This window comes from Rhinopithecus roxellana, chromosome 6 (assembly GCF_007565055.1).
Source record: "Rhinopithecus roxellana isolate Shanxi Qingling chromosome 6, ASM756505v1, whole genome shotgun sequence".
NCBI lineage: Eukaryota > Metazoa > Chordata > Mammalia > Primates > Cercopithecidae > Rhinopithecus > Rhinopithecus roxellana.
Genome location: NC_044554.1, coordinates 11,484,668 through 11,508,719, shown reverse-complemented (window position 1 = coordinate 11,508,719; position 24,052 = coordinate 11,484,668). Strand labels below are relative to the sequence as shown.

At 32.9% G+C, this 24,052-nt stretch overlaps 2 protein-coding genes across 4 annotated transcripts in view; one reads left to right on the top strand and one right to left on the bottom strand.

Annotated features, from left to right (window-relative positions):
- Nucleotides 1–24,052, bottom strand: part of COG5 (component of oligomeric golgi complex 5) — a 366,355-nt gene that overhangs the window by 264,211 nt on the left and 78,092 nt on the right. The window lies entirely within an intron of this gene.
- Nucleotides 6,506–12,138, top strand: GPR22 (G protein-coupled receptor 22). 2 transcript variants are annotated; one of them, XM_010382420.2, is made up of 3 exons: nt 6,506–6,935; nt 7,860–8,798; nt 10,527–12,138. In XM_010382420.2, exon 3 carries the CDS (start codon nt 10,553–10,555, stop codon nt 11,852–11,854), a length of 1,302 nt encoding a protein of 433 aa, XP_010380722.1. In that variant the 5' UTR covers nt 6,506–6,935; nt 7,860–8,798; nt 10,527–10,552; the 3' UTR covers nt 11,855–12,138. The 2 variants fall into 2 exon arrangements, with proteins under 2 accessions (XP_010380722.1, XP_010380723.1); XM_010382421.2 differs by lacking the exon at nt 6,506–6,935 and having other exon boundaries at nt 8,630–8,895.

The following is a 24,052-nucleotide window of genomic DNA, read 5'->3' as shown; positions in this document are numbered from 1 at the left end:
ATAGTGTAAGAACACAAAATTATCAATACCAGTTATACATTTAGCAGAGGAACCCAAAACAATAGTACACTGAATAGGCCCAGAGGCTCCAGCTACATTTCAGCTTTTTCAAATTGGAGTGTTTCACCCCCTGTGGGAACACAGACCAAGGAATTTAACATATGCACAAAAGGGACTACAGCCATAGCTGCCAGGAGACTACATTATTTCCTAACCAGGAGCATGGGGAAGACAAGGTAGCGGGGGAATCTATCCTACAGAGGACTGTGGTGGTGGGAAGGCTTTTCTTCTGCTTCGGTTTCTCACTCCAGGGTGATGCTGTGCTCCTGGAAGTGCTTGGGCCCAGTGGTCTCTAATTTGCCCCTGTGCATGCTGCTGGAACTCCACCCTGCAGTCCTCAGTGCCTTCAGCCTACCTTGACATCTACCGTGCTTTTTCCCCAGGGGACCACATAGGATGGCGAATTGAGCATCTCTATTCAACATAGCTAAAAAAGTCTGAATTCCTCTCCCTCCCTGAGGTTCCCTACCATATTTGGCTTTTATCTTAAGCAGGTGAGGATAGAATAGAGTGGGGAGAGAAAAATGAGAGTCCACAAAGTGAAAGAGCAGCCATGTACCAGTCAGCAAGACTGCATTTACATTCAATTTCAAGTGGCTGCCCACTCAGACTCCACAAATGAACTTATAATATACTCAGTCTACCCAAAGCTCCACATCCTCATTGCTGATATCTTTTATGTTAGCTCTCAGAAGCCCTTGATTCAGCAGCTACAGCCATACTGCCTTTTGCCTTAGGGCTCTGAGGCTTACTGTTTTCTTGATATAATAATAGTTTTTCCTCCTCCAGGCCTAGAGAGTGAGCAATAACCAAGGCGCTATTTGAGCAGTTTCATTTAATTCCACCCCTCACTGCTTAGCCTCAAAAAATTCATTAACAGGCAGGTCATTAGGAGACTCTTACTCTGTACTACTACTCAACCACTTAAACAAGAGCATTTGCTACTGGTCTCATATCCTCTAAATCAGCCCACAAGAGCCCTGTCATTTCTCTTACAGGAAACACTATCTCTGTCAACATCATATGCTTGTAGCCAAAAATGTCAAAAATTGTTTAGGGTCTAGGATTCTATCCTATGTATAAGCTGTGAATCTAGCCTGTTACTGTTTCATGGATGCTAACATAAGATGTAAGATGCCTGGGTCCAAATCAAAGAACTGTATTACCCATGATGCAGCAAGCAGTATGAGCATGATATCAGTGACAATTCACCTTGCCCTCCAAGTCCCTGGCGAAGGGACTGTGGATCCTCTGTGTACTGTGGGTTTTTTCACAGCTGAAGAGCACTGAGCTTGGGAAAGTTGCCATTTTTATCACAAAGAAAAGCAAGCCACTTGTATTCTATTTCTCCAGGGAGTCATTACTTCATTCCTCAAGGTTGCTAGCTACAACCCCTTCCTGAGAAATGGATAGGGTAAAGGGTAGTTCTGTTAGGGCTTTGCATTCTCAGCATATCCAGCAAGAAGGTTCAGGGATATTCAGGGGTTATGGGGATTGTTCCTCCCAACACACTCCCATTCAACCTAATACCAGAGGTCCTAGGCAGTACAAGAAGGCAAGAATACAAATAAGTCACACATGTTTCAGGAAAAAGTAAACTCTATTTGTAGACAACATTAATTGTCTGTATAGAAAATACCATGGAATTCACACAAAAAAACTCGCAAGACTAATATATGAATTTAGTAAAGTTGCAGGATATGAGTTCGATATGATCCTAATTACATATACTAGCAATAAACAATTGCATTTGTTTAAAATTAGGTGGTACTTAAATAGCACTAAAGAAATAATTAAATACAAATCTAACAAAATATGTGCAGGATCTATAGGCCAAGAACTACAAAATATTGACAAAATAAATTTTAAAAGCCCTAAAAATAGCAGAGATACTGTGTTCATAAGTTAGAAGACTCAATACTGTTAAGACGTCAATTCTTTCCAAACTGATCCACAGATTCTCTGCAATACCAATCAAAATAACAGCAGGACTTTTTATAGATATTGCACCCCTAAACAGAGATCAGAAGGTAGCAGTAACTGAAGATACACTGCTGAATATACCTGGCAGAAAGATACCAGTGATTACAGTCTTTAGGAATTATTAATTAAACTCTTAAAATGCATTCATTTTCCCAAATGGATGACTCAAGTAGTATAGTGGATGTTATTGAGTCTATAGTAGAACTATAGCCTACAGTAAAACTCTGCCATTCTCAGGCTCTATATATAAAGAATGGCAGTCTTTTTACAAAAATGTTATGTATCTAACTAGTATCAATAACTAGTATCAAGCACTAGATTGTAGACAGTCAGCTGTGTTCCCTAGCAGAGCATAAGAGTCATAACAGCACAAAAGAGGGGACTTGACATAGCTTTATTAAATATGTAATCCAGTTGATCAATGGACTTGGCCTCAGGACACAACACAAAATTAATTTGATTCTGCATAACTCAGAGGAAGAGAATTATGCAAAGAAAAAAGGGAAGCAACAGAAAAGAGAAAACAATGGAGTGATGGGGCACAAACATGGCTATTTGTGTAGTTCTTCGATAAAAATATAAGAGAAAAACATCAATAAAATCCATAATATTTAGGAAGGCAAAGAAGGATAGTAAGCAGTCAAAAAGGTAAACCAGAAAACTGGATATGAAGGTAATAATTTGGACAAAGCCCCAAAGTAGACATGCCAACAGTTGTACAACAGAGGGAGGATAAACTGTAGTAAAGTCACAGGATCCAAAGTGTAGGTATGGATGGAAAAATGGCAAGAAATGCCATGTATTTATTTTTATAATGTAAGTGACACTGGCAAATGACTTACAAACACAGTGTGAAAAATAAAAATGAAAAAAAATGTAAATGCCCAATTTAGGTGAAATAGGGAAGGATGGGAAAGAATGGCTTGTGGATTTTCTATCTGTTAAGTGTATGCAATTCTGATGCATGTGCTTTATCAAATATAATCAGTTTTCAATTATTCTCATATAGAAAATGAATCACCAATGTTGTTGATTCTCTACGACTTCAGCTACTCCCCACCTGATGGAAGTTCAGCAGATGGTCCATTCCTATTTTTCTGATAAAATATTTGTTGTGAAAGAAATGTAAAGTTGAGAAGCCAAATGAAATTTCTGAATTGGCGTTAAAGCAAAATAACCCTTTTTTCTATGGGCTCCGGTATCAGAGAGAGTTCAAGGTTTACTACGCTAAGTATCCATTGAAAAAGGACCCTTGTCGCAATACAGCTTAAAACTGATTTTCAGCAATTTAAAATTGTTTGTACATAGATCCCTTAAGATTGTTTCAAAGTACTTTCAGTTATGGTGAATTCCAATATTTCACAAAGCTGAGTTGTTATTTACAAACTCAGAGAATCTTCAAAACTGTGCCATCAGAACTAGTCACAAGCTGGGTAAGAATGATTTGATATCAATGGTACAACATAAATATACAATTCCTCTGTCATAGTCACAGTTGTCCAAATTTAAGAAGACAAATACACAAAATTAAATATCAGAGACTCCCCATAGGATGAATTTTTTAGGAATTAAAATAGATATGCAATTAAAATATTTATAACGAAAAAGAAAAGCACGACTTTTAAAAAAGGATTTTAATTAAGCTGTATTTTGGGGTTAGAATCGTATCTAGTGCTTAGCTATCATTAGGAAGTCAAACCGTTCTCCTAGGTTAGTATACAGAGGTTATATTCATTGCACAAAATATATTAAATGCACAATTTTGAGTGTTACTATGGAAACAAGGATCTTCATAAATTGATAATCTGATATAATTTTTTTTTTTTTTTTTTTGAGATCTACTCTCACCGTGTTACCCAGGCTGGAGGGTAGCGGTGCAATCTTAGCCCACTGCAATCTCTGCCACACAGGTTCAAGCGATTCTCATGCCTCAACCTCCCGAGGAGCTGGACTAGAAGCTTGTGCCATCACGCCTAATTTTTGTATTTTTTGAAGAGACAGGGTTTCACCATGTTGGCCAGATTGGTCTTGAACTCCTGATCGCAAGTGATCCACCTGCCTCAGTCTCCCAAAATGCTAGGATTATAGGCACGAGCCACGTACGCCTGTTATTAATTCTTTTCATGAAAATAATATAATCTGATTCTCAGTCAGTGGTTGAGATATTTGCATATTTGTTAAAAACAGGGGAAGCTGGAATTATCTTGTTAAGATTTCAGCATACCTTATGATCACCAATTTGTGGTTTTTATAAAGGAAATAAAATTATACTAAGCATTGTACACAATTTTTTAAAAGTTTGTATTATCTTATTTATCCTTGGAGACAAGTTACTCATACACTAAATAAAGAGCACTGTCCATGCTTGAGCTACCATTATGGCTCAGAAACCCCAGATTTTGTTTTTTAGAAATAATCTGAATATAACTTGAAAACACTGTCTCACAAATAGTTAAACAAAGCACAAAAATACACTTCAACAAAAGGAATCAAAGTTGACCCAAAGGAAGTTTGACTTGCCAAAAGTTATGCAGGTAATAAATAGCAACTAAATTTGATTATCCAATTCTAAGTCCCAAGACCTTCATAATTTTCCAAAGAGAGAAGGCCAACCGCCTAGTACAGTATGGTTTGCAGTTTTAACATTGACTCTGCTGCTAACTTACCTAGACCCTTTCAAGTCAGTAAATTTCTCTATACCTTGGTTTCTTCTACTTCATGCGGATTATTCTGATGATAAACATAAGCAACTACTTGAACTCTGGCAGAAAAGCACTCTGCTGTGTTAATAATCTCATCCCCATCATATATTGCCACTGATGCCATGTTTTCTCTAGTCTTAGTTTTAAGCTTAAATGAACGTGTGTGGTGTGGTGTGTGTGTGTGTGTGTGTGTGTTTGTGTGTGTGTAAGTTATCTTTATTAATGGCTGGCATTCTAGCAAGATACTTTTCCCCAACTTTCAAAATGCACGAATAGCAGCACAACATTTTCATTTTTAGTATTACCAAAGCCTTGCCACCCAAAGCTGTGCAGAAGATTTTAGAAATTCACAACAAAATTTTCCCCACATTACTCTCAACTTCTATAGAAATGCAACTCACAACTCATATTGGTCAGCTATTCCCCTATAAAGCTTCAACACTACCAGCGGAAGATTATAAAAATGCATATTGCTTTTCAAAATAATAAGAAAATAGTTCCAATTGCAAATAAAAAACAGTATACGTTTTGAAAAATGAAGGTCACTAAATATTCCTAAAATAATGGAAATAGGTGATAATTAACATTCTAACAGTTTAGCCACATGTAATGTCTTCTATTTTGTCAACAGAGTCCAGCTGTTTTATCTACTCAAATCTAAAAGAAATTTATCCTCACTATTAAAAACAGAAACTTATTTATAGGTAACTAAAATTAATAGAAATTTAATTTTAAATATTTTAATTTTATTTTTAATATTAAATTTAATCTAAATTTTAATATTTAAATATTTAATTTTAAATATTCAGTACTTGTACCATTATTTTCATTTTGAAAATGTATCTACCTTATAATGATTTGCCTTTATAACTTACAAAGACATGTAACTAAATTACTTTATCCTTCAAAATAATATTTTACTAACAACATTAGCATGTAGTTACATATAATATTTAAGAAATAGCAATCTACTAAGAAATGTGCCCAGGTCAAAAATAGAATAAGCCAACCGAAATAAAACATTATAGCAAATGATCAGTATACACCTACCAAATAAAAGGGTTATCAAAGGTGAAGACCAAGCAGTAACCTCCAAAAGTAATACAATAATTACTGATTAAAGTTTTATACCCTGAGACTAAGCTACTACAATGAAATGTTTAAAAAATATTTTAGGGTATTATCACCTTAGGTCAATCTGATTATTATTTTGAATGAATGAATGAATGAATGAATGAAATGAATACCCAAATGAATGAATACTGAAGTGAAGTCATGACAATGTTTAACACCTTGAGATGCTCACAACAATTTGGAATACCCAGAGAAAATGACTTGAATACAAACAAACTAGTTGAAATTCAATGTGGTTCACAGTAAAGACGCAGTGGGTTTCTATTTGTAGAACAAAGAATCTCAACCAAAAAACATATATACGACTAAAATATTCTCAAATGCAATTATCAAGGCTTTAAAAAGAATTTATACTTTTTACTATGTAAATCTTTCCTGTTCTCCCACCTCCCTGCATTTTTTTTAATGTTTGGCATAAGTGACCAACAAACCAGAATAGAATACACATTTTTAAAATACTAATTTACACATATTCTATTTAAGATCAACATACAACCACTCACAAATTTAGCCTTTTTAAAAAAGTGTCCTTATATAAAACAGTGGGGAGCGGGGGAAATCCCTGCTATACATATGAAGCACAGTTTAAGCCCAATACAACTGACCAATCAAAATTAGTGAATGCACTGCATCTCTCTGCAGTGGAGAGAAGCGACAAGGTAGGCTGTCATTCTGCAAAAGCTGCCCAGAACAGGCTTTCTTCTGAAAAGCAGTGCCGTTCCTTTTTAGAAAGACTGAATCTAAATGTTGTCTCTGGAGACAAGAAGCCTTCAGTATGTTAAATTACTTTCATTATGTATTTTCAGATGCTTATTGATTCCACAGTAGGAAGAGTGAGAGACTGCAGCAGCCTCTAAGCAGCACTACATGTTCCATACATTAGCAGTACTGCTGAAACAATGGCACACTACAGACACATATTTTCATTAAGGTCATTTTCGAAGAGATGTTTATGACCCTCTTCCCCCAGTCCTCTACTAACAAGTGAACAAAATGAATCAATCCAAACTGGAAATGCTTCAACTACATCAAGAATGTATCAAATCTTTAGCGGAGGTAAGATGTGTTCCTTATTATAGTATACAGTTGCTTTTGAACCGGCATAGTGGGGTAAAAATTACTTTGAAAAATTTTAGCCTAAATTTTAAGAGTTTGTTTAATTCTATTTATTGCTAGACATGTATTTTAAGATCTATTTCTTTTAAGACATGCTACATTTTAAATGTAATTTTTTAGGATGCATTGTTAAATACAAATATTCTTTGTAAATTCACTATGAAGACAGCTTTTAAGTCACTTCAGATATACTAAATATTCTTAACATAATCAGTACAGTTTTTCTCCAGTGTTCCAAAAATGCTTATGTTTCTTAAAAGAACTAGATTTACTATTTTGCTGTTACTTACTACTTAATTTTATGTTAAGTTTATTATTGGGCATGTTCATTGAAAATCAATTTGCAGTTACAATTTTTATTACCTTTTATATTTCAACCACATGAACAATTCATCAATGGAAATTTATAGTATCTTCTGAAATCTGTTTTAATGAGTTAAAATTCAAATCATATGCTAATAATTAAGCAACTTACAATATTTTTACAGCAAAAAATGTTGTTAAATTTATTACAAAGAAGAAATAACAGTATGTTTAATCTATACTAATTGTTCATCATCTCTAAAAATACAGGTTAGCTTCTAAAATGAGAGCAGAAATTAATTTTTAAAAATACAGGTTTTCTCTCACAATTGTACTTGAAATGTGAACTCTATCGTTAAATAACATAATATATACAATCTTTATTAGGAAAAAAGAATATTTTATTTAAAGAAACAATTTTAAGCATATACTGTGGCTCTACTAATACAGTTTGGTTATTTTGATAACAAATACTGGATAATTTTTAAACAAAACTAACTTTCAATTAATTGTAAATTATTAAAAACCTTATTTCTTAACCAATTTTCTTCTTTTCACAAGGGCCGATAGCAGCTAATTCAGTATTTACAACTGACAATATGAAGAATGCAAGTGACTGAGCATCTCCCTAGCTGTCTGAACTACGAACTGCAGGATGTTCTTGTAACACGACTTTAAGACATTAAGGAGTTAAAACCAGAGAATAGGTCTACATTACTGATGCAATATAAAAAATCAACTGTATCCTAAGAAGATGCTACATAAAATAACCACAAAAAGAAAAACAATATAACTGTAAAAGCCTGAAAAGAATTGGTGAGCATTTTAAAAGGGGAAGCTTATACTTTAATATACCAGAATTGTGGAAGCTACTGATTCTGGAAGACATAATGAAACATGAATTTCCAAAAAGAAAATAAAATACTTTACCAGCACACAAAAGGAAGATTTAGCAAGTGTTTTCTGCACTAAATATTCAGATATTCATATCAATTGATATGACTAATGGATTTTTCTATCTGACTTTTATGACCAATTATGTATTCTCTTCTAATGAAAACAAACCAAATTAAATAGCAGATGGTTTTTATCAAAAGGACACAGCCTGGATTTATAATATAAAGCAAGTTATGTGATCAAGAAATCATTTCAAAATAGTGAGCACTCCTATAAAAACAGATTTACAATGGTAACAAAAGGATGTCTAAATATATTTTAGAAGCTACAAATCTTATGTTTCCTCTTTTGTTTTCACATATTCTGGAAAATAAAGAAACACTATCATGTACTCCATCAAAGGGAAATATAATTCCTATCATCTGAGGAAATTTCTCTTGGCTGTGACTTTTTAAAGCAAAACAAATACAAATATTATGTACTGTTCTTTAGAAATCCATCAGCCAATTAAATCTCATAATGCATGCAGTTGAAGTATTGGAGAGAAAACGAAAGAATTCCTACAAGACATGAAATAAAACACAGCTACTTCACTGTTGTCAGGTAACAATTCATGTCAAAATCTGTCAATGATATCATGTATCAATTTGTCAAAAACTGCCATAGTGAACCAAAAGGCCCATAAGGCAACAGCAAACAGGTAGGTCAGAAGATGCATGCACCCCACCACACTGCTTAACATTTACAAAAGAACAGAATCTTGCTCTAGAGAAAATGTATTTTTCTTAATCATCATTTAACTTGACATTTCTGCTTTATTTAATTATAAATCTAACTGATGTGACAAAGACCTGATGTTTAACCTGTCAGTTCAGAAAATTTGGCACACTTAAAATTTTCCATTTTTATAGGATTTCAATGTTAGCTAAGACCTTAACTTACTGGAATAAATATGCCTCTAGTAATACATTATACTAACTCAGAAGAAATAATATTACCATTTGTGTTTCTGCAGTATTATTCCCCAAAAACACGCATAAATAAAACTGTATTCTAAAACTTGTCAAATATAACATCAAGTGAAAGTTAACATGAAATTTGAAAATTATTAGCTTTTATAATTTGTTTGAATATGATTTTGCAGTTGAAATGCTGTATTTGAAATGTGAAATATAGTTGGTTGTATGAGCTCATATTTTAAACTGAATATACTGATTGACATTTTAGCCCAGAACATTAGACATTATTTTTTACAAATTATTCTAAACCCCTATATATTAAAATATAGATTTGCATGAATTAGCAAAAGAGTTTGTTTTTTTTTTTTAATTTTTCTTCAAAATTAGACAATGGGTGATATACACAAAAGGTTTCACAGGTAATGTGTAACTTTAAAAGCTTCCTCAAAAAACGGGTTTCACATACTCCTTTTCCCTAAAATTTCATCTTTTACTTTAAACACTCAGTTTAAACAATGTCAACTGATATATTCCTTTAAACTACTTCAAAAATGGCTACTTCTTAATGTGATATTAAATTTCAATTTTGTTTCCACAAGATACAAGAGGGTGTGGTCACAAAATAAATCATTCATAGGAGTGATTAATGCTCTTTTACCAAGCTTTGTAGCTTTTTACTTTAGCATAATGTCCCATTGCTTCCAATTTTTAAGTTTGCCACTTGCAAAGTTCAGTGAGCATTGTAACTGTGATATATAAAATATTTATCATTGGCCTATTTCTGTGGGAAATAATTCCAAATATCCCCAAGCACATTGTTGACTTCTGAATATGAATTCAATCAACATGGATAAAGCATCTTAAAACAAACTAGTGCTTTGTATCATTTGTCATTTTAAATGAACACTTGTCCTGTTCATTTGAAATCTCACAGGAATAATTACACCTACATTCATTATGCTAGAGCATATCAAAATAGCATTTATTTGCCACCTACTCACAATATTTAAATGAAATTTTAAGACATTGGGCTGAAATTAATTTTGTATGCTAGGTAGTTTTATCATACAAAAATACACTTTATCTCAAATAATAAGCTGGAAATACTCAAATGAGAAAAACCCTTTAGTATATTAAGTAACTTTGCACTACAGAGGAACAATTTCCACAGTTATTTCTTCAAAAGGAAAACACAATTTTCTATCAAAACAATGCAACCTTGATGTTTCTTAATTCTACATTTCTATTAATAGTTTACAAACTTAAAAATTAAACTAAGTACACAATTAAAAGATTTTTTTCTTAAAAAGAACACGTTATACATCATTTAAATTGCCAAATATCAAATAGTTTATTCTATTTCACTTTCTAGGGGAAAAAACCAACTGCTCCAAAAGAATGTGTTTTTCTCCCATTCTGGAAATCAACATGCAGTCTGAATCTAACATTACAGTGCGAGATGACATTGATGACATCAACACCAATATGTACCAACCACTATCATATCCGTTAAGCTTTCAAGTGTCTCTCACCGGATTTCTTATGTTAGAAATTGTGTTGGGACTTGGCAGCAACCTCACCGTATTGGTACTTTACTGCATGAAATCCAACTTAATCAACTCTGTCAGTAACATTATTACGATGAACCTTCATGTACTTGATGTAATAATTTGTGTGGGATGTATTCCTCTAACTATAGTTATCCTTCTGCTTTCACTGGAGAGTAACACTGCTCTCATCTGCTGTTTCCATGAGGCTTGTGTATCTTTTGCAAGTGTCTCAACAGCAATCAACGTTTTTGCTATCACTTTGGACAGATATGACATTTCTGTAAAACCTGCAAACCGAATTCTGACAATGGGCAGAGCTGTAATGCTAATGATATCCATTTGGATTTTTTCTTTTTTCTCTTTCCTGATTCCTTTTATTGAGGTAAATTTTTTCAGTCTTCAAAGTGGAAATACATGGGAAAACAAGACACTTTTATGTGTCAGTACAAATGAATACTACACGGAACTGGGAATGTATTATCACTTGTTAGTACAGATCCCAATATTCTTTTTCACTGTTGTAGTAATGTTAATCACATACACCAAAATACTTCAGGCTCTTAATATTCGAATAGGCACAAGATTTTCAACAGGGCAGAAGAAGAAAGCAAGAAAGAAAAAGACAATTTCTCTAACCACACAACATGAAGCTACAGACATGTCACAAAGCAGTGGTGGGAGAAATGTAGTCTTTGGTGTAAGAACTTCAGTTTCTGTAATAATTGCCCTCCGGCGAGCTGTGAAACGACACCGTGAACGACGAGAAAGACAAAAGAGAGTCTTCAGGATGTCTTTATTGATTATTTCTACATTTCTTCTCTGCTGGACACCAATTTCTGTTTTAAATACCACTATTTTATGTTTAGGCCCAAGTGACCTTTTAGTAAAATTAAGATTGTGTTTTTTAGTCATGGCTTATGGAACAACTATATTTCACCCTCTATTATATGCATTCACTAGACAAAAATTTCAAAAGGTCTTGAAAAGTAAAATGAAAAAGCGAGTTGTTTCCATAGTGGAAGCTGATCCCCTGCCTAATAATGCTGTAATACACAACTCTTGGATAGATCCTAAAAGAAACAAAAAAATTACCTTTGAAGATAGTGAAATAAGAGAAAAATGTTTAGTACCTCAGGTTGTCACAGACTAGAGAAAAGTCTAAGTTTCACCAAATCCACATTCAAATGAGTTTTAAATTGTAAAAACTGATATTACTGCCAAATATAAGAAAAAATATTTTAAGTACTGGTTATGTTGTAAATTTTCAATGTGAATGTCAATTAGATAGGTCATATATATTCAATTTCTTCATTACTTAATGTATTTGTTGCATGGCAGTTTGTTAAAGTACTATCGTGTATATTTTGTCAATATCATGTCCAACAGAAAATATTCATGTAAGTCATATTTTCTAAAGAATAAATACATAGCCTTAAAACAGTGTATAACTTTAAAATGTAACTGACATAGGTATCCTTGCTTTTTTTTTAAGTTAAAATGCATTGTTTCTAAGCCACAAACTATAGATATATTTAGATTACAACTAGAGTAGCATTTTAATCTAAAAACCAAAATTATGGGCTCAAAACAATCCAGTATTTTCCATACCACTATGCTATGTTTCCTGGTATAGTGTATTTGCTATATTTGATGCATCAAAAATAATTAAGTACGTATGAAGTTTCATTGTTTTAAATGTAAAAAATCATAGAATTTATCAAAATTTTAAAATTAATGAACCAAAAAAACCTCTATATCCACACCAAGACAGAGAAACTTTAAAATTCATGTTTACTATGAAAAAAAGATTGATTTTCTAAGTTCAAGGACAGGATGCCTATAACATACAAATGAAATGAAAGGAAAGGGAAGGAAGAATACTAAAGCACCAGCCTCTTTCTTCCCTCCTCACTTTGCTTAAATCTAAGCCAAACGCTCTGGATTAATATAGCATACTGATTTTTTTTAAAAAAAAAAAAAGTACATTAAAATAAACTGACTTCCTAACTTTATTCAACTCAGCCCTTTCGTATAATAGAAAGTTAACTACCCAAATCTGAATACCAGGAATGGAAAAAAAAAGACTTTGAATCATTATAGAAAAGTCTAACAAAGCCTCTAATTTTAGATACATACAACTTTAGAGTAATACCGTTTATACAATGTTCCTACCAAATCATAGCTCCCAAGTATTTCAAAATGTAGTTGTTTTATTTCCACACTGAAAATCACTAAGGTAACAATAAGTCTTGTCACTTTTCTGCTGTACCATCACTTAATTTAACTTTAGGTATTTTTCTCTCCAAACCTCAATTCATGTGGGAAAATCATGAAATTACTAAACTTAACTATGGATTACAAGGATTGGGAATCTCAGATCAAACAAACATTTTCCAGTTGTTATAATGTAATAATCTATCAATAAGTGCCAATATCACTATCAGAAAATTTGCCATAAGTTATTTAAAATAGGAAAATACTTACTGCATTGTAATTGGTTAGCTGAACTTTTATTCTGTTTTCTGAAACTGTACCCACTAAACCAAGTAGCAATTCATTTTTAAAGAAAATATTAAATGTCTAAAAATTCAATAATATATCACTTTTATACAAATAAATGAGATTTATCCAGTCTAGTTTACTGAATATCCTAATCCTTGGAAAAATGAATACCATGCAATAGCTTGAACTCACTAAGGTTACATGGCAAATTAAATAGTAATTTACTTCTGATAATAATGTTAACATAATGTCAAATCTTGGCAAAAGCCCAGTTTCCTTCTGCCTTATTTTCTACCGTTTTTTTGGAATTAAAAAAAAAATGCTTCAATTTAACAAAATGTAGCATAAGCAACTGAGATATTTTTTGAAACGCCAAAAAGAAATTAATACTTCAGGCACAAAAGGATTAAGAAACTTTTCATTTGGTAAATACATTTGGCACTGACTAGCTCCTAATCTTCTTTTATTTTATTTTTTACCCCATGAAATAAAACAAACTCATTAATATCTTCATTTAAAAATTTTAAAAATGAATTTTGTAATTGGACTCCCAAGCATAAATTAAAATTTTAATATCTAGTTTTATAATCTTAATAAAAATTAGACTATTTTTAGACCCTTCATATTAAGAAAAACTCCCTTGTGTTTTAAATATTTTTATTCTTCAGGTTTATAACTATGCCAAAGAACTCAGTATAAAAACAGAGATTTCTATTATATTTGTCTAAACTGCTTTCATGCCTTCTTGTCCTCTGTAATAAGAAATTAAATAAGAAATAAATGGTAAATATTACAACATTGCCCTTTAAACTGCTATCATTTCTATACTTGACACTGAAGCAGACATTTAACAAGCATTTCTGACCATCTATAATGATCTTTCAGGTATATAAAAGTGCATCAACTGATTTACGACAAAGAAAATCATACCTATCAGAAAACTTCTAATAGCTTTTTAATGTGCTAAGTAGTATATAACATGTAAATCAAAATAATATTTATGTGTTAAAAATTTAGCTTCAAAAACAAGTCACAACTATGTTTCCAACTACTGACCTCAGCTTAAATGTGAGAATGAGAAGCTTAGACAACTTTTTGTATTAAACATCTGTTCTATGAAAAGATAAAATATTTCTACTTTCTTTACGTTGGTCTTCATTACAATGTGTGAATTTTTCACTTTATTTCAAATAATTTTGCTCAAGAAAACATTAAGGCTAATTCTTCCTGTTAGAATGAAAAATTTAAAATGCAAAAGCAATAGAGGCAACAATAAACTCAATATGGGATCCTTCTTAAAACTACATTTTTCATCCATATATTATAAATCATAGGCATAGATATCAATTTCTACATAGTTAACTGGGTCAGTTCTTCCAAAGGATAAAAAGCCCTTAGTAGCCCTTAGTAGGGCTTATTCCACATAGTATTTTAAATACCAACCAAAGATGAGTTCAACAAGATGTGGTAAATTTTATTTGCTTTGTTTTGTGTGTTAATTTAAGGGAGTTATTACTCTACCAACTACTACTGAACAAATGTTCAAACTTATTGTGAAGGTAGAATTATTTACAATTATACATCTTTAAAATGCCATTCATATCTGACCCAAGTCAATTTTTAGGTGTATGTTCTATTCTTTCATCCTTTAACTAAAACAACAGTAGTCTCCCCTTATCTGTGGTTTTACTGCTGCAGCTTCAGTTACCCATGGTCAGTTAGCATGGTCAACTCTGTGGTCCAAAAATATTAACTGGAAAATTCCAGAAATAAACAATTTATAAGTTTTAAATTGTTATATTTAAACTTATTTATAAATTTATGTATAATTGTACTACTTTATTATTACTTGTTGTTAATATCCTACTGTGCCTAACATATGATTTAAACTTTATCATAGGTATGTATGTATAGGAAAAAAACATAGTACATGATATACTATATACAGGGTTCAATACTATCCATGGTTTCAGGCATTCTCTGGTGGTCCTGGGATGTATCCCTGAAGATAAGCAAGGACGAATGTGTAGCAAAATCTCAGTTCTTTGGGCATTAAAAACTAGATTTCTCATTGAACTGAAATTAGACTTAAGGGTTAAAAATATATAAAATTATTAGAAAACAGGACCTTAGTAGGGCTTATTCCACATAGTATTTCAAGGCTACTTCCCAAAGTCAATAAAACTTTTAATTTTATTGCATTTCATGATTATACAATTAAGTACTAGCTTTGTGATTCAATTAGCATTTAAAATCTTACAGAAAAGAGGCATTTTGGCAGATAGTTTGAATTATATGATAGAGTCATTACCCTCAAGAGCTTATAATCTAGCATCAAGGTATTAAAAAGTATGGCAATACCTAAAAACAGAGGCAGATGTGGTAAATACTATAAAAGAAGAATACAGTTCTTAATAGACTTAAGAAAGGGATCATGTTGAATTTAAGAAGAAAGCCTTCTATCTTATGCTAGAAGAGATATCTGAGCAGGGGAATACAAGGTGAAAAAACGAGCTGCAAAAAAACAAAACAGCAATACACAGAATTGATGAGGTAAGACACAGAAAATAGGAAGCTGCTGCCATCACCTTCATAGCTAGTGAAAAGCCAGGCAAAAAGTGATGGCACTAGCTTGACAAGGGAGTGTTCAGATGTGACAGGCAATGTGAAGGCCATCACTTAGAAAAATCAATATTTTCTAACTAGCTAGGCAAGAAAGCTGGCATAAGAGACTGAAAAATTAAAAATGATGACCATAAGGAAGACCATAAGAAACAGATTACCCGCAATAATCAAATAACTATTTAATTATGCTTTGTGTAAATTACACTGATAACACAGGCAAAAACAAAAAATATTTGGCAGGGCAGTACACTCAATGAAGTAAAATAACATTAAATAATGTTCTAGTTATTAGAAGCTATTCAGAATGAAAATTTCTAATTGATGTTTTAAATTATCTACCTTATATATTTTACAATTGGTTTATTCCATTTTTTCATTAAACACATATTTTCTATTAACTATTTTAACTATAAAATACACGGTGAGAAAATACCAATGTATATGAAGCAAAACACACAAATGTCATCCTTTGCTATTTTCCCTGAATCACAGGCATCCATCCAACTCCTTATATACGTATTGTCCTCATTCTTTGTTAATGGCTACATACAAATAGTTTTTAATTAAATTTTTTTTAAATAGCAAGATTTCTAAAGGATAATAGTAATGAAAGGGCAAATAAAGCTTTTTCTGTTCCATTTAAGCGGCTTCAAACTGTATTTGAAAATCATGTTAGAAAATTTACATTTTCAGTTTCAATTAAAAATTAAAATATTCAGTTGCCAAAGGTAACTTGGCCACTGAGAAGGTTATATTTCAGAATGAAGGCAAGAAGCAATGGGAAAACCATAAAATAATGTATTTCTTTTATCCTTTTCACCAAATAAGATGAGAAATAAGAACACTAAAGTAAACTTTTAGCAAATATTTTCTTTATATCTCAGATGAGCACCTGTATATACTCTTGAATGTAAGCCCCCGAGACTCAGGGACTGCAGTGAACTCTAAGAAAGTTAAAAATGAGTTGACCAATAATAAATGTCAGAAATTTTAAAAGTTCAGATCATATCATAAAAGAGAAAGTAAGGAGATAAAAGAACCCAGATGAGGCTGGAAAAAGACCTAAAATACTCAAAGATGCTAAGCTCTTAGAGAAATACGAATAGAATACAGAATTGTAGGTTAGAGTTCACAAAAGAAAACTAATTTGAAGATTGACTTTTTTCTAAAAAGCATTCAAAAAAGCAAAAGATACCCCTATTGACAGGCTGCACATACTAGAAATATAACAACAAACACTGCATCATAACAAGTAGAATAAATATTAAATATTACAATTTATAGATTTTAGAACAAAATGGCATTGAAATGTGGAAACAAATGGAAAAGTGGGCTTATCACTAATACAAAAGCCATCACCTTTTAAGAAATACTCATTTTTTCAGGACAGAAAGAGTCAAGCAAACGTAATCACAATAATCTTTCTTCCCTTGCTCATATTAAAACAACATGTGAAAATAATCCTAAGTGTTTCTCCCATTCTATTGACACATTTTCTACAGGCCTCCATAAGCTGTATCCATGGCTTTCAAATATGACAGCTTTGTACTTGCACCAGCAAGTGGTAAAATGTGCTGTCATTCCTGTCACTGACACCAATACCAACTCCCTGCCACTATCAAACCCTGAGGCATCAAGTAAGATAAGGGAGGTGAGCTGAGTCTGTCTGGGATTGAGGTCATTTTCGTCACCCTGCTTCTGTGAGAGCAATATGTCATATTTTTCTGAGAGGTATTAAGCAAAGGCAGACTACCAAAGCACATCAACCAATTTATCAGGATGAAGAGAGAAAGTGGCTAGTAAGGATGATAAGGTTATGGGGAAACTGCTTTTCCCTCAGACAGCTGTGGACACATAATACTCATGAGATTTGAAAAATTAAATGTTTTAAACGTAATATAAAATTTTTAAATGTTAATGCTAACAAATGACAGCACTGGTCATATTAAACATAGGCTGCAGGAGTGGGAAATACATATGGGACTGTAGTGAGGTAATAATTATATATTAATATATTTATATTTCAATCAGCCAGTAATATTACACACAATCCCATATGTCATATACTACAAACTGAGTACACTGATTGGGTATACTGCATACTGATTGGGTAAAGAAGAATCAAAGATATATATTTCAACCAAAATATTGCTAATGACTTAGGATAGGCTGAAATATAAAATATCAAATGTACATACTCTGTACTTTAAACGTCTTACTCTCAATTCTTAAAAAACTTTGTCTTTTCTTTTGCTGTTAAATTTTTTCCAACTATCACTTCTTACAAACAACAAAATGCTAGCAAACTATAGTTACCTAACAACTTTATAAAAACTGTCTTAAATGCACACAATACAGTAACAGTTGGTAATACTAATGTACTTTCGCACTACTTTTATAACACCTTTATACTGCTTTTATAATGCCTCCCAAAAAAGTACCTGATACATACCAACTGATCAGTAAATATTAGTGGAATTGAAAACGAACAAATTTTAAACCTCAGACCCTACTGTTTTACCTTGTTTAGAAGGTTGTTTCTCAAAATATAGTCCACCTATATTAGAGATTCTGCGGTACTTTTTAAAATGCCAATTCCTGGGCCCCATATCTGACCCTCTGACTTACTGAATCAGAATCTCTGAGGTTGCAGTCCTGAAAAAAAAATTATTTTTTTGTTTGTTTGTTTTTTAGAGACAGAGACTTGCTCTCTGACCCAGGTTGAGACGCAGTGGTACAATCATGGCTCACTGCAGCCTCAAACTCTGAGGCGCAAGTGATTCTCTCACCTCAGCCTCCCGAGTAGCCAGGACTACAGGCATGCACTACCATGACGAGCTAATTTTTAAAAATATGTCTGTAGTGACGGGGTCTCATTATGTCGCCCAGGCTGGTCTCAAACTCCTGGTCTCAAGCAATCCTCCCGCCTTGGCCTCCCAAAGTTCTGGGATTACAGGTGTGAGCCACCACGCCCAACCAATATATGTTTTAATAAGTACTCTCAGGTGCCTTGTGTGCTGACATTTAAGAATTACTACTTTAGATTTCAGAAGACAGACTATGTATCAAGGTGACATTCAATAAATGAAAAGGTACAGAAGCAGCTCTTAATTCAGACTGTACCGCAGTCTTGAAAAAAATTCCTCCATTTACTTCATTTTAACTGATTAAATTTTAGTTGGATTATGTATACTATAATCCAGTACTACATTAGCTTTCTAAGAAATGTTTCTTTAAACGAGGTTATCTAGACAAAAGTTTCCTTTAAGAATCATACACTCTCAGAAGACAAAATGCTACCAAACACATTCACCATAAACTGTTACGTACTTCACTCAACCAAACTACTCAATTAATTATAAAATTGCATGGCTACTATTTTTCATAAAATTCATACTCAAACCAGAAGTACTATTCTTGCACATTTTTGCTCATTTCACTATAAAACTTCCACTAAAACATAACTGACATAAAAGAATTACTTCTAAAAGAAACTTGCAGCGAAAATACTTACAAATTGTATTTTGTATATGTTTTGAACAAATGCCATGCAGGTTAGGTAGAGGTCTGAATCAAATATTTTTCCTTTGCTATTATTATTTACTCTGTACCATTAATGCAATTTAGTAAACAGTAACCTAATCTTTGATAATTTTATGACATCCTTTAATTTAAATTCCTATTCTGTATTATAATAGTTTAAGTAATACTGATACTTGATAAATGCCACAAATGGTATTACAGAAACACTACTCTAGGAACATTTCTTATTAACCCTTTCGCTAGGAATTTTTTCCAACCACACTGATATTATCTTTTATTACTACTTTTGGTTTTTAGTATTTTCATTGATTTAATCATGAAACTAACCCATCACAACTTATTATTGAAAATGAGCATTATTGAAAATCAGCTGCTAGCAAATACAACTTAAAGATACAAAGACAAGGCCGGGAGTGGTGGCTCACGCCTGTAATCCCAGCACTTTAGGAGGCTTAGGTGGGTGGATCACCTGAGGTCGGGAGTTTGAGACCAGCCTGACCAACATGGAGAAACCCGTCTCTACTAAAAATACAAAATTAGCCGTGTGTGGTGGTGCATGCCTGTAATCCCAGCTACTTGGGAGGCTGAGGCAGGAGAATCGCTTGAACCTGGGAGGCAAAGGTTGTGGTGAGCCGAGATCACACCATTGCACTCCAGCCTGGGGGGGCAACAAGAACGAAACTCTGTCTCGAAAAAAAAAAAAGACACAAAGACAATAATTCAGATGACTGGATTTGGCCACATTATAGAAAAATATTTGCCAAATAATATATTCCAGATAAACAATGGCTTTAGTATAGGGTTTCCCAGAGTCTCATAAAGTACCCTAAATCAGATGCAAAATGCCATGGGTGTGGTTATGCACTTTTTTTTTTCCTAGAACAAAGATTCAAATTCAGTAAGATCCTCTAAAGAGTATGTAACCCAAAATTAAAATAAAAATCATTGTCAGATTTAGGAAGAAAGCAGGGAAGCAAAATTGGTAAACGTTAGATATAACTTTATCTATGTATATCCTCCCTTATCCTAAAGATAATATAAAATAACGTTAGCATTTTCTTTTTCTTTTTTGAGACAGGGTCTCACTAGTTTGCCCAGGTTGGCCTCGTACTCCTGGGTTCAAGCAATCCTCCCTGCTCAGCCTCTCAAGCGGCTGGGGAGACAGGCGTGCACCATTGCACACAGCAAGATGACTTTAAAAGGCATAGAATTTTAGATACAACTGAACTAAACAAAAAATAAAATAAAATCAGAGCAAAGAGCATGAAAAGGAGGAAAAAATATTTGTATCATTAACTCCTGTATTCTGGCAAGAGATGAGCCACAAATTGTTCCTTATGATTTCTTTTTAATTTTTATTTTAGGCTCTTTCTTTGAATTCTACGTACTTTCTACTAGGTCATTTAAACAGGGAAAAGGAGCTGATTACATGTCTCAGCATTGGTAAGATTAAAAACTCCCTAGATGCTCAGTACAAGTACAAACTATTGGTACTAAGACCAGAGAGCAGTGACTCTCATGGGCCTTCCCATGTCTCTCATATGTCTTCTCATATAGTTTTCCACAACTATAACGATATATGAAGTCTCACATGGTTGTTTCTCATATCCCTCAATGTATAACATTGGCCACAACAACCTTATAGAAAAGGCGACAAGAAGTCTCACACAGCTAATGATTATAATTTCCCTCAATGTACACGATAACATCAAACTAAAGTGAAATTTAGTAAAAAGAATTAGATGGGAATGGTTGTCTAGGTATAAAACCCTCTGCAACTCTGGTTTAATCCAGGGATAGATTCTAGAAAGTTAAAACAGTGGATTTGAATCATTTCATAACACACCTAAGAGGTCAATCAGACTGGGTAGAAAGGGGAGGGTAGTACCTCCAACTGAAAAGAAGACAAGTGTTCTTAAAAACAAAAATGGCCTCTAGGTTTTCTAATACAGTTACTTTTCTCCTTCCCTTACCCCACAACCTTCAGAGATTCACTAAGAGAAATGGAGCATGGACTGATAATCTTCAAAAATACCTTCCACAAATATTCTCTCTCAACAGAATTATGGAAAATAATTGACAGAGAAATGATAAAGTGCAGAACACAAACTTGAATAGCCACCAGAGCTGAAAAGACTAAAATCTCAAGAACGCCACTCTGTTTTGTGCAGAGGTTGCTGTTACCAAATTCTGAAATAAGCTAAAGAACTGAATTTTCATTAACTAATTGTAAGAAAAGTCTACTTTGCCTGAAATTTCTGGTTCTCAAAACTGATGATTTGATTCAAAGATACAGTTAGAACAGATACAATAACAGCTAAAAGAACTGTGTTCTGAACTACATGATAAAAGACACCATACAAATGTTTTATCACCATTGTCAAACACAAGAAATAAGACACTGTTAAATACAGTATTCTTCTATCGGTACTATTTATATTAACACATATGCTTACCGATTTTACAATGTAACTGGCTTCTCAAACTACATAAATGTTTCTAAAAACTTGGTGAATAACATGTCACAGAATCTAGTGACACAAATACACCCAGACTAAATTGTCTGACAACAATAATCATAAATCCTAGTTACTATAGTATACAAGTCTGTTATATTGTAAGCACTGAAAAAAATTATAAAAGCACTTTTAAAGGGTCCATTATGATAGCACTTAGCCCTCACTTAATGCCAAATTTGAACATTTCATAAAACACTGGGGTTGTATTTGCTTACAGAAGCAGAGGAGATAAGATAAATATGCCAACATCAATGTCACAAGGCAAAATATAGTAAGACTGTAAGTAAAGAGCAATTGGGCTCAAAGGAAAAGGAGGCACATGTACCTGGAAAAGCTGTAGAAAGCAAATGGCACTTGAAACGAACTCTGAATGAGGGATGAGACTGGCTGATGGCATCAGGGCAAGGACAGCACATTAGGCAGAGGCACAAACTTGGGCAATTATACAGAAGCAAGAAAAGCAAGTCTCCAGGAAACAATTCACTTTGGTATACTCCACACTCTATGAATGTAGAAGCAGACAGAGATAAAGCTGGAAAATAGGTTATATTCATGTCTGTCGGGCCAAAAAAAAATTATAATTTAATCCCAAAGCCTAGAGAAAGTCCTTCTAGACTTAACAGTATGGAAGCGTATGTTGAAAAACATACATTTTCACTTTCTATTTCCATCATCATAGTTTACGCCCTCAATACCCTAGACCACTGTGAGGTGAAGATATCAAGTCAGAGGCTAGCAATCTCTCACAATTTCCATTTCCATTTACCTAAAATACAATTCTGCTCATTTTCAATCCCGATCACAAATCTTCAACCAGATACTCATCAATGAGACTTAAAATACAACATAACATATAACAGAAAATAATTCAAATCCAAATATTGCAGCAATGTCTTCATATTTTTCAAATGTAGAATTAAGACGCTCTACAAATTACTCAAAGACACAGTCTTGGAAAAAAAAATGCCAGTGGAAAATGCATATGTCCAATTCAATTTTCCTATTAAAAACTATAAAAAAGAAAACAGTAAAAAATCTAGCTGTAAATAGTAATAAGTGAAAAATAACTAAAATGCAACAAAAACCATAATCCTAAGATTTAAAAAGGAAAATAATACACAAACAACTGAACTGCAACAGAAAGTCCATACAAGACTCAAGCAGATACAAGAATTTATTACGAAAAATAACATATTCCAAATCTGTGAAGTGATGGATTATTAATTAAGTTGCGTTGGAGACGTAACTAAACAATGGAAAAACAGGGTTTCATGCTTAACCATTCCCAGAGTCAGTGAGTTGTACAACTCCAGAAAGCACAGTTTACATTATATTCTATGTGACAGTAAATGGTACTGCCTAGAGTTGTGAGATGTGGTTGCTATGCGCGTAAGTTATACCAAAATAAACAGCAGATTGATAAAAGTAAAATCATAAAAAACATCCAATAATATGGAGGTGAATATTTTTGTAATATTGTGGTGAGGAACCAAATAAATCCATTACTAAGTAAAAGATTAACAAGTATAACTATAAAACTTCTAAAATTAAACCTAAAAGATCAAAGAATAAACTGGGAAACATACTTACAACCTATGCAGTAAAGCAAATTTACCTCTACTGTATAAAGAATAGTTTCAAACCAACATGGCAAAAGGAAAACAGGCAAAGAATACAAACAGGTAACTCACCAATGAAAAAGAATGACAAACACAAAACTCTTCAACTACATACAGCAAAAACAAATCCAAATTAGAATAAATTTTAAAACAAATTAATATACCAATGTTCACATGTGCTTGGCAAACAATTTTCAATTTTTTTTTCTTTTTTTTAGAGATGGGAGTCTCACTATGTTGCCCAAGCTGATCTCAAACAATCCTCTCACCTGGGCCTCCCAAAGTATCAGGATTATAGGTGTGAGGCACCGTGCCTGGCCAGCAAATAATTTTTAAATGCTTATGACTAACAATTTTGATAAACCTATGAGTATTTTTCACGTTACTACACAAAATATATTTTGTTTTGAAATATTAAGCAAAAACCTCAAACGTGACCTTTGATCAAGAAATTCAACTTCTAAAATGTATCATAAGGAAACAATTGAACAACTGTGCAAAGGTGTATGTTTAAGGATGATCAAAACAGTGTTTATACCA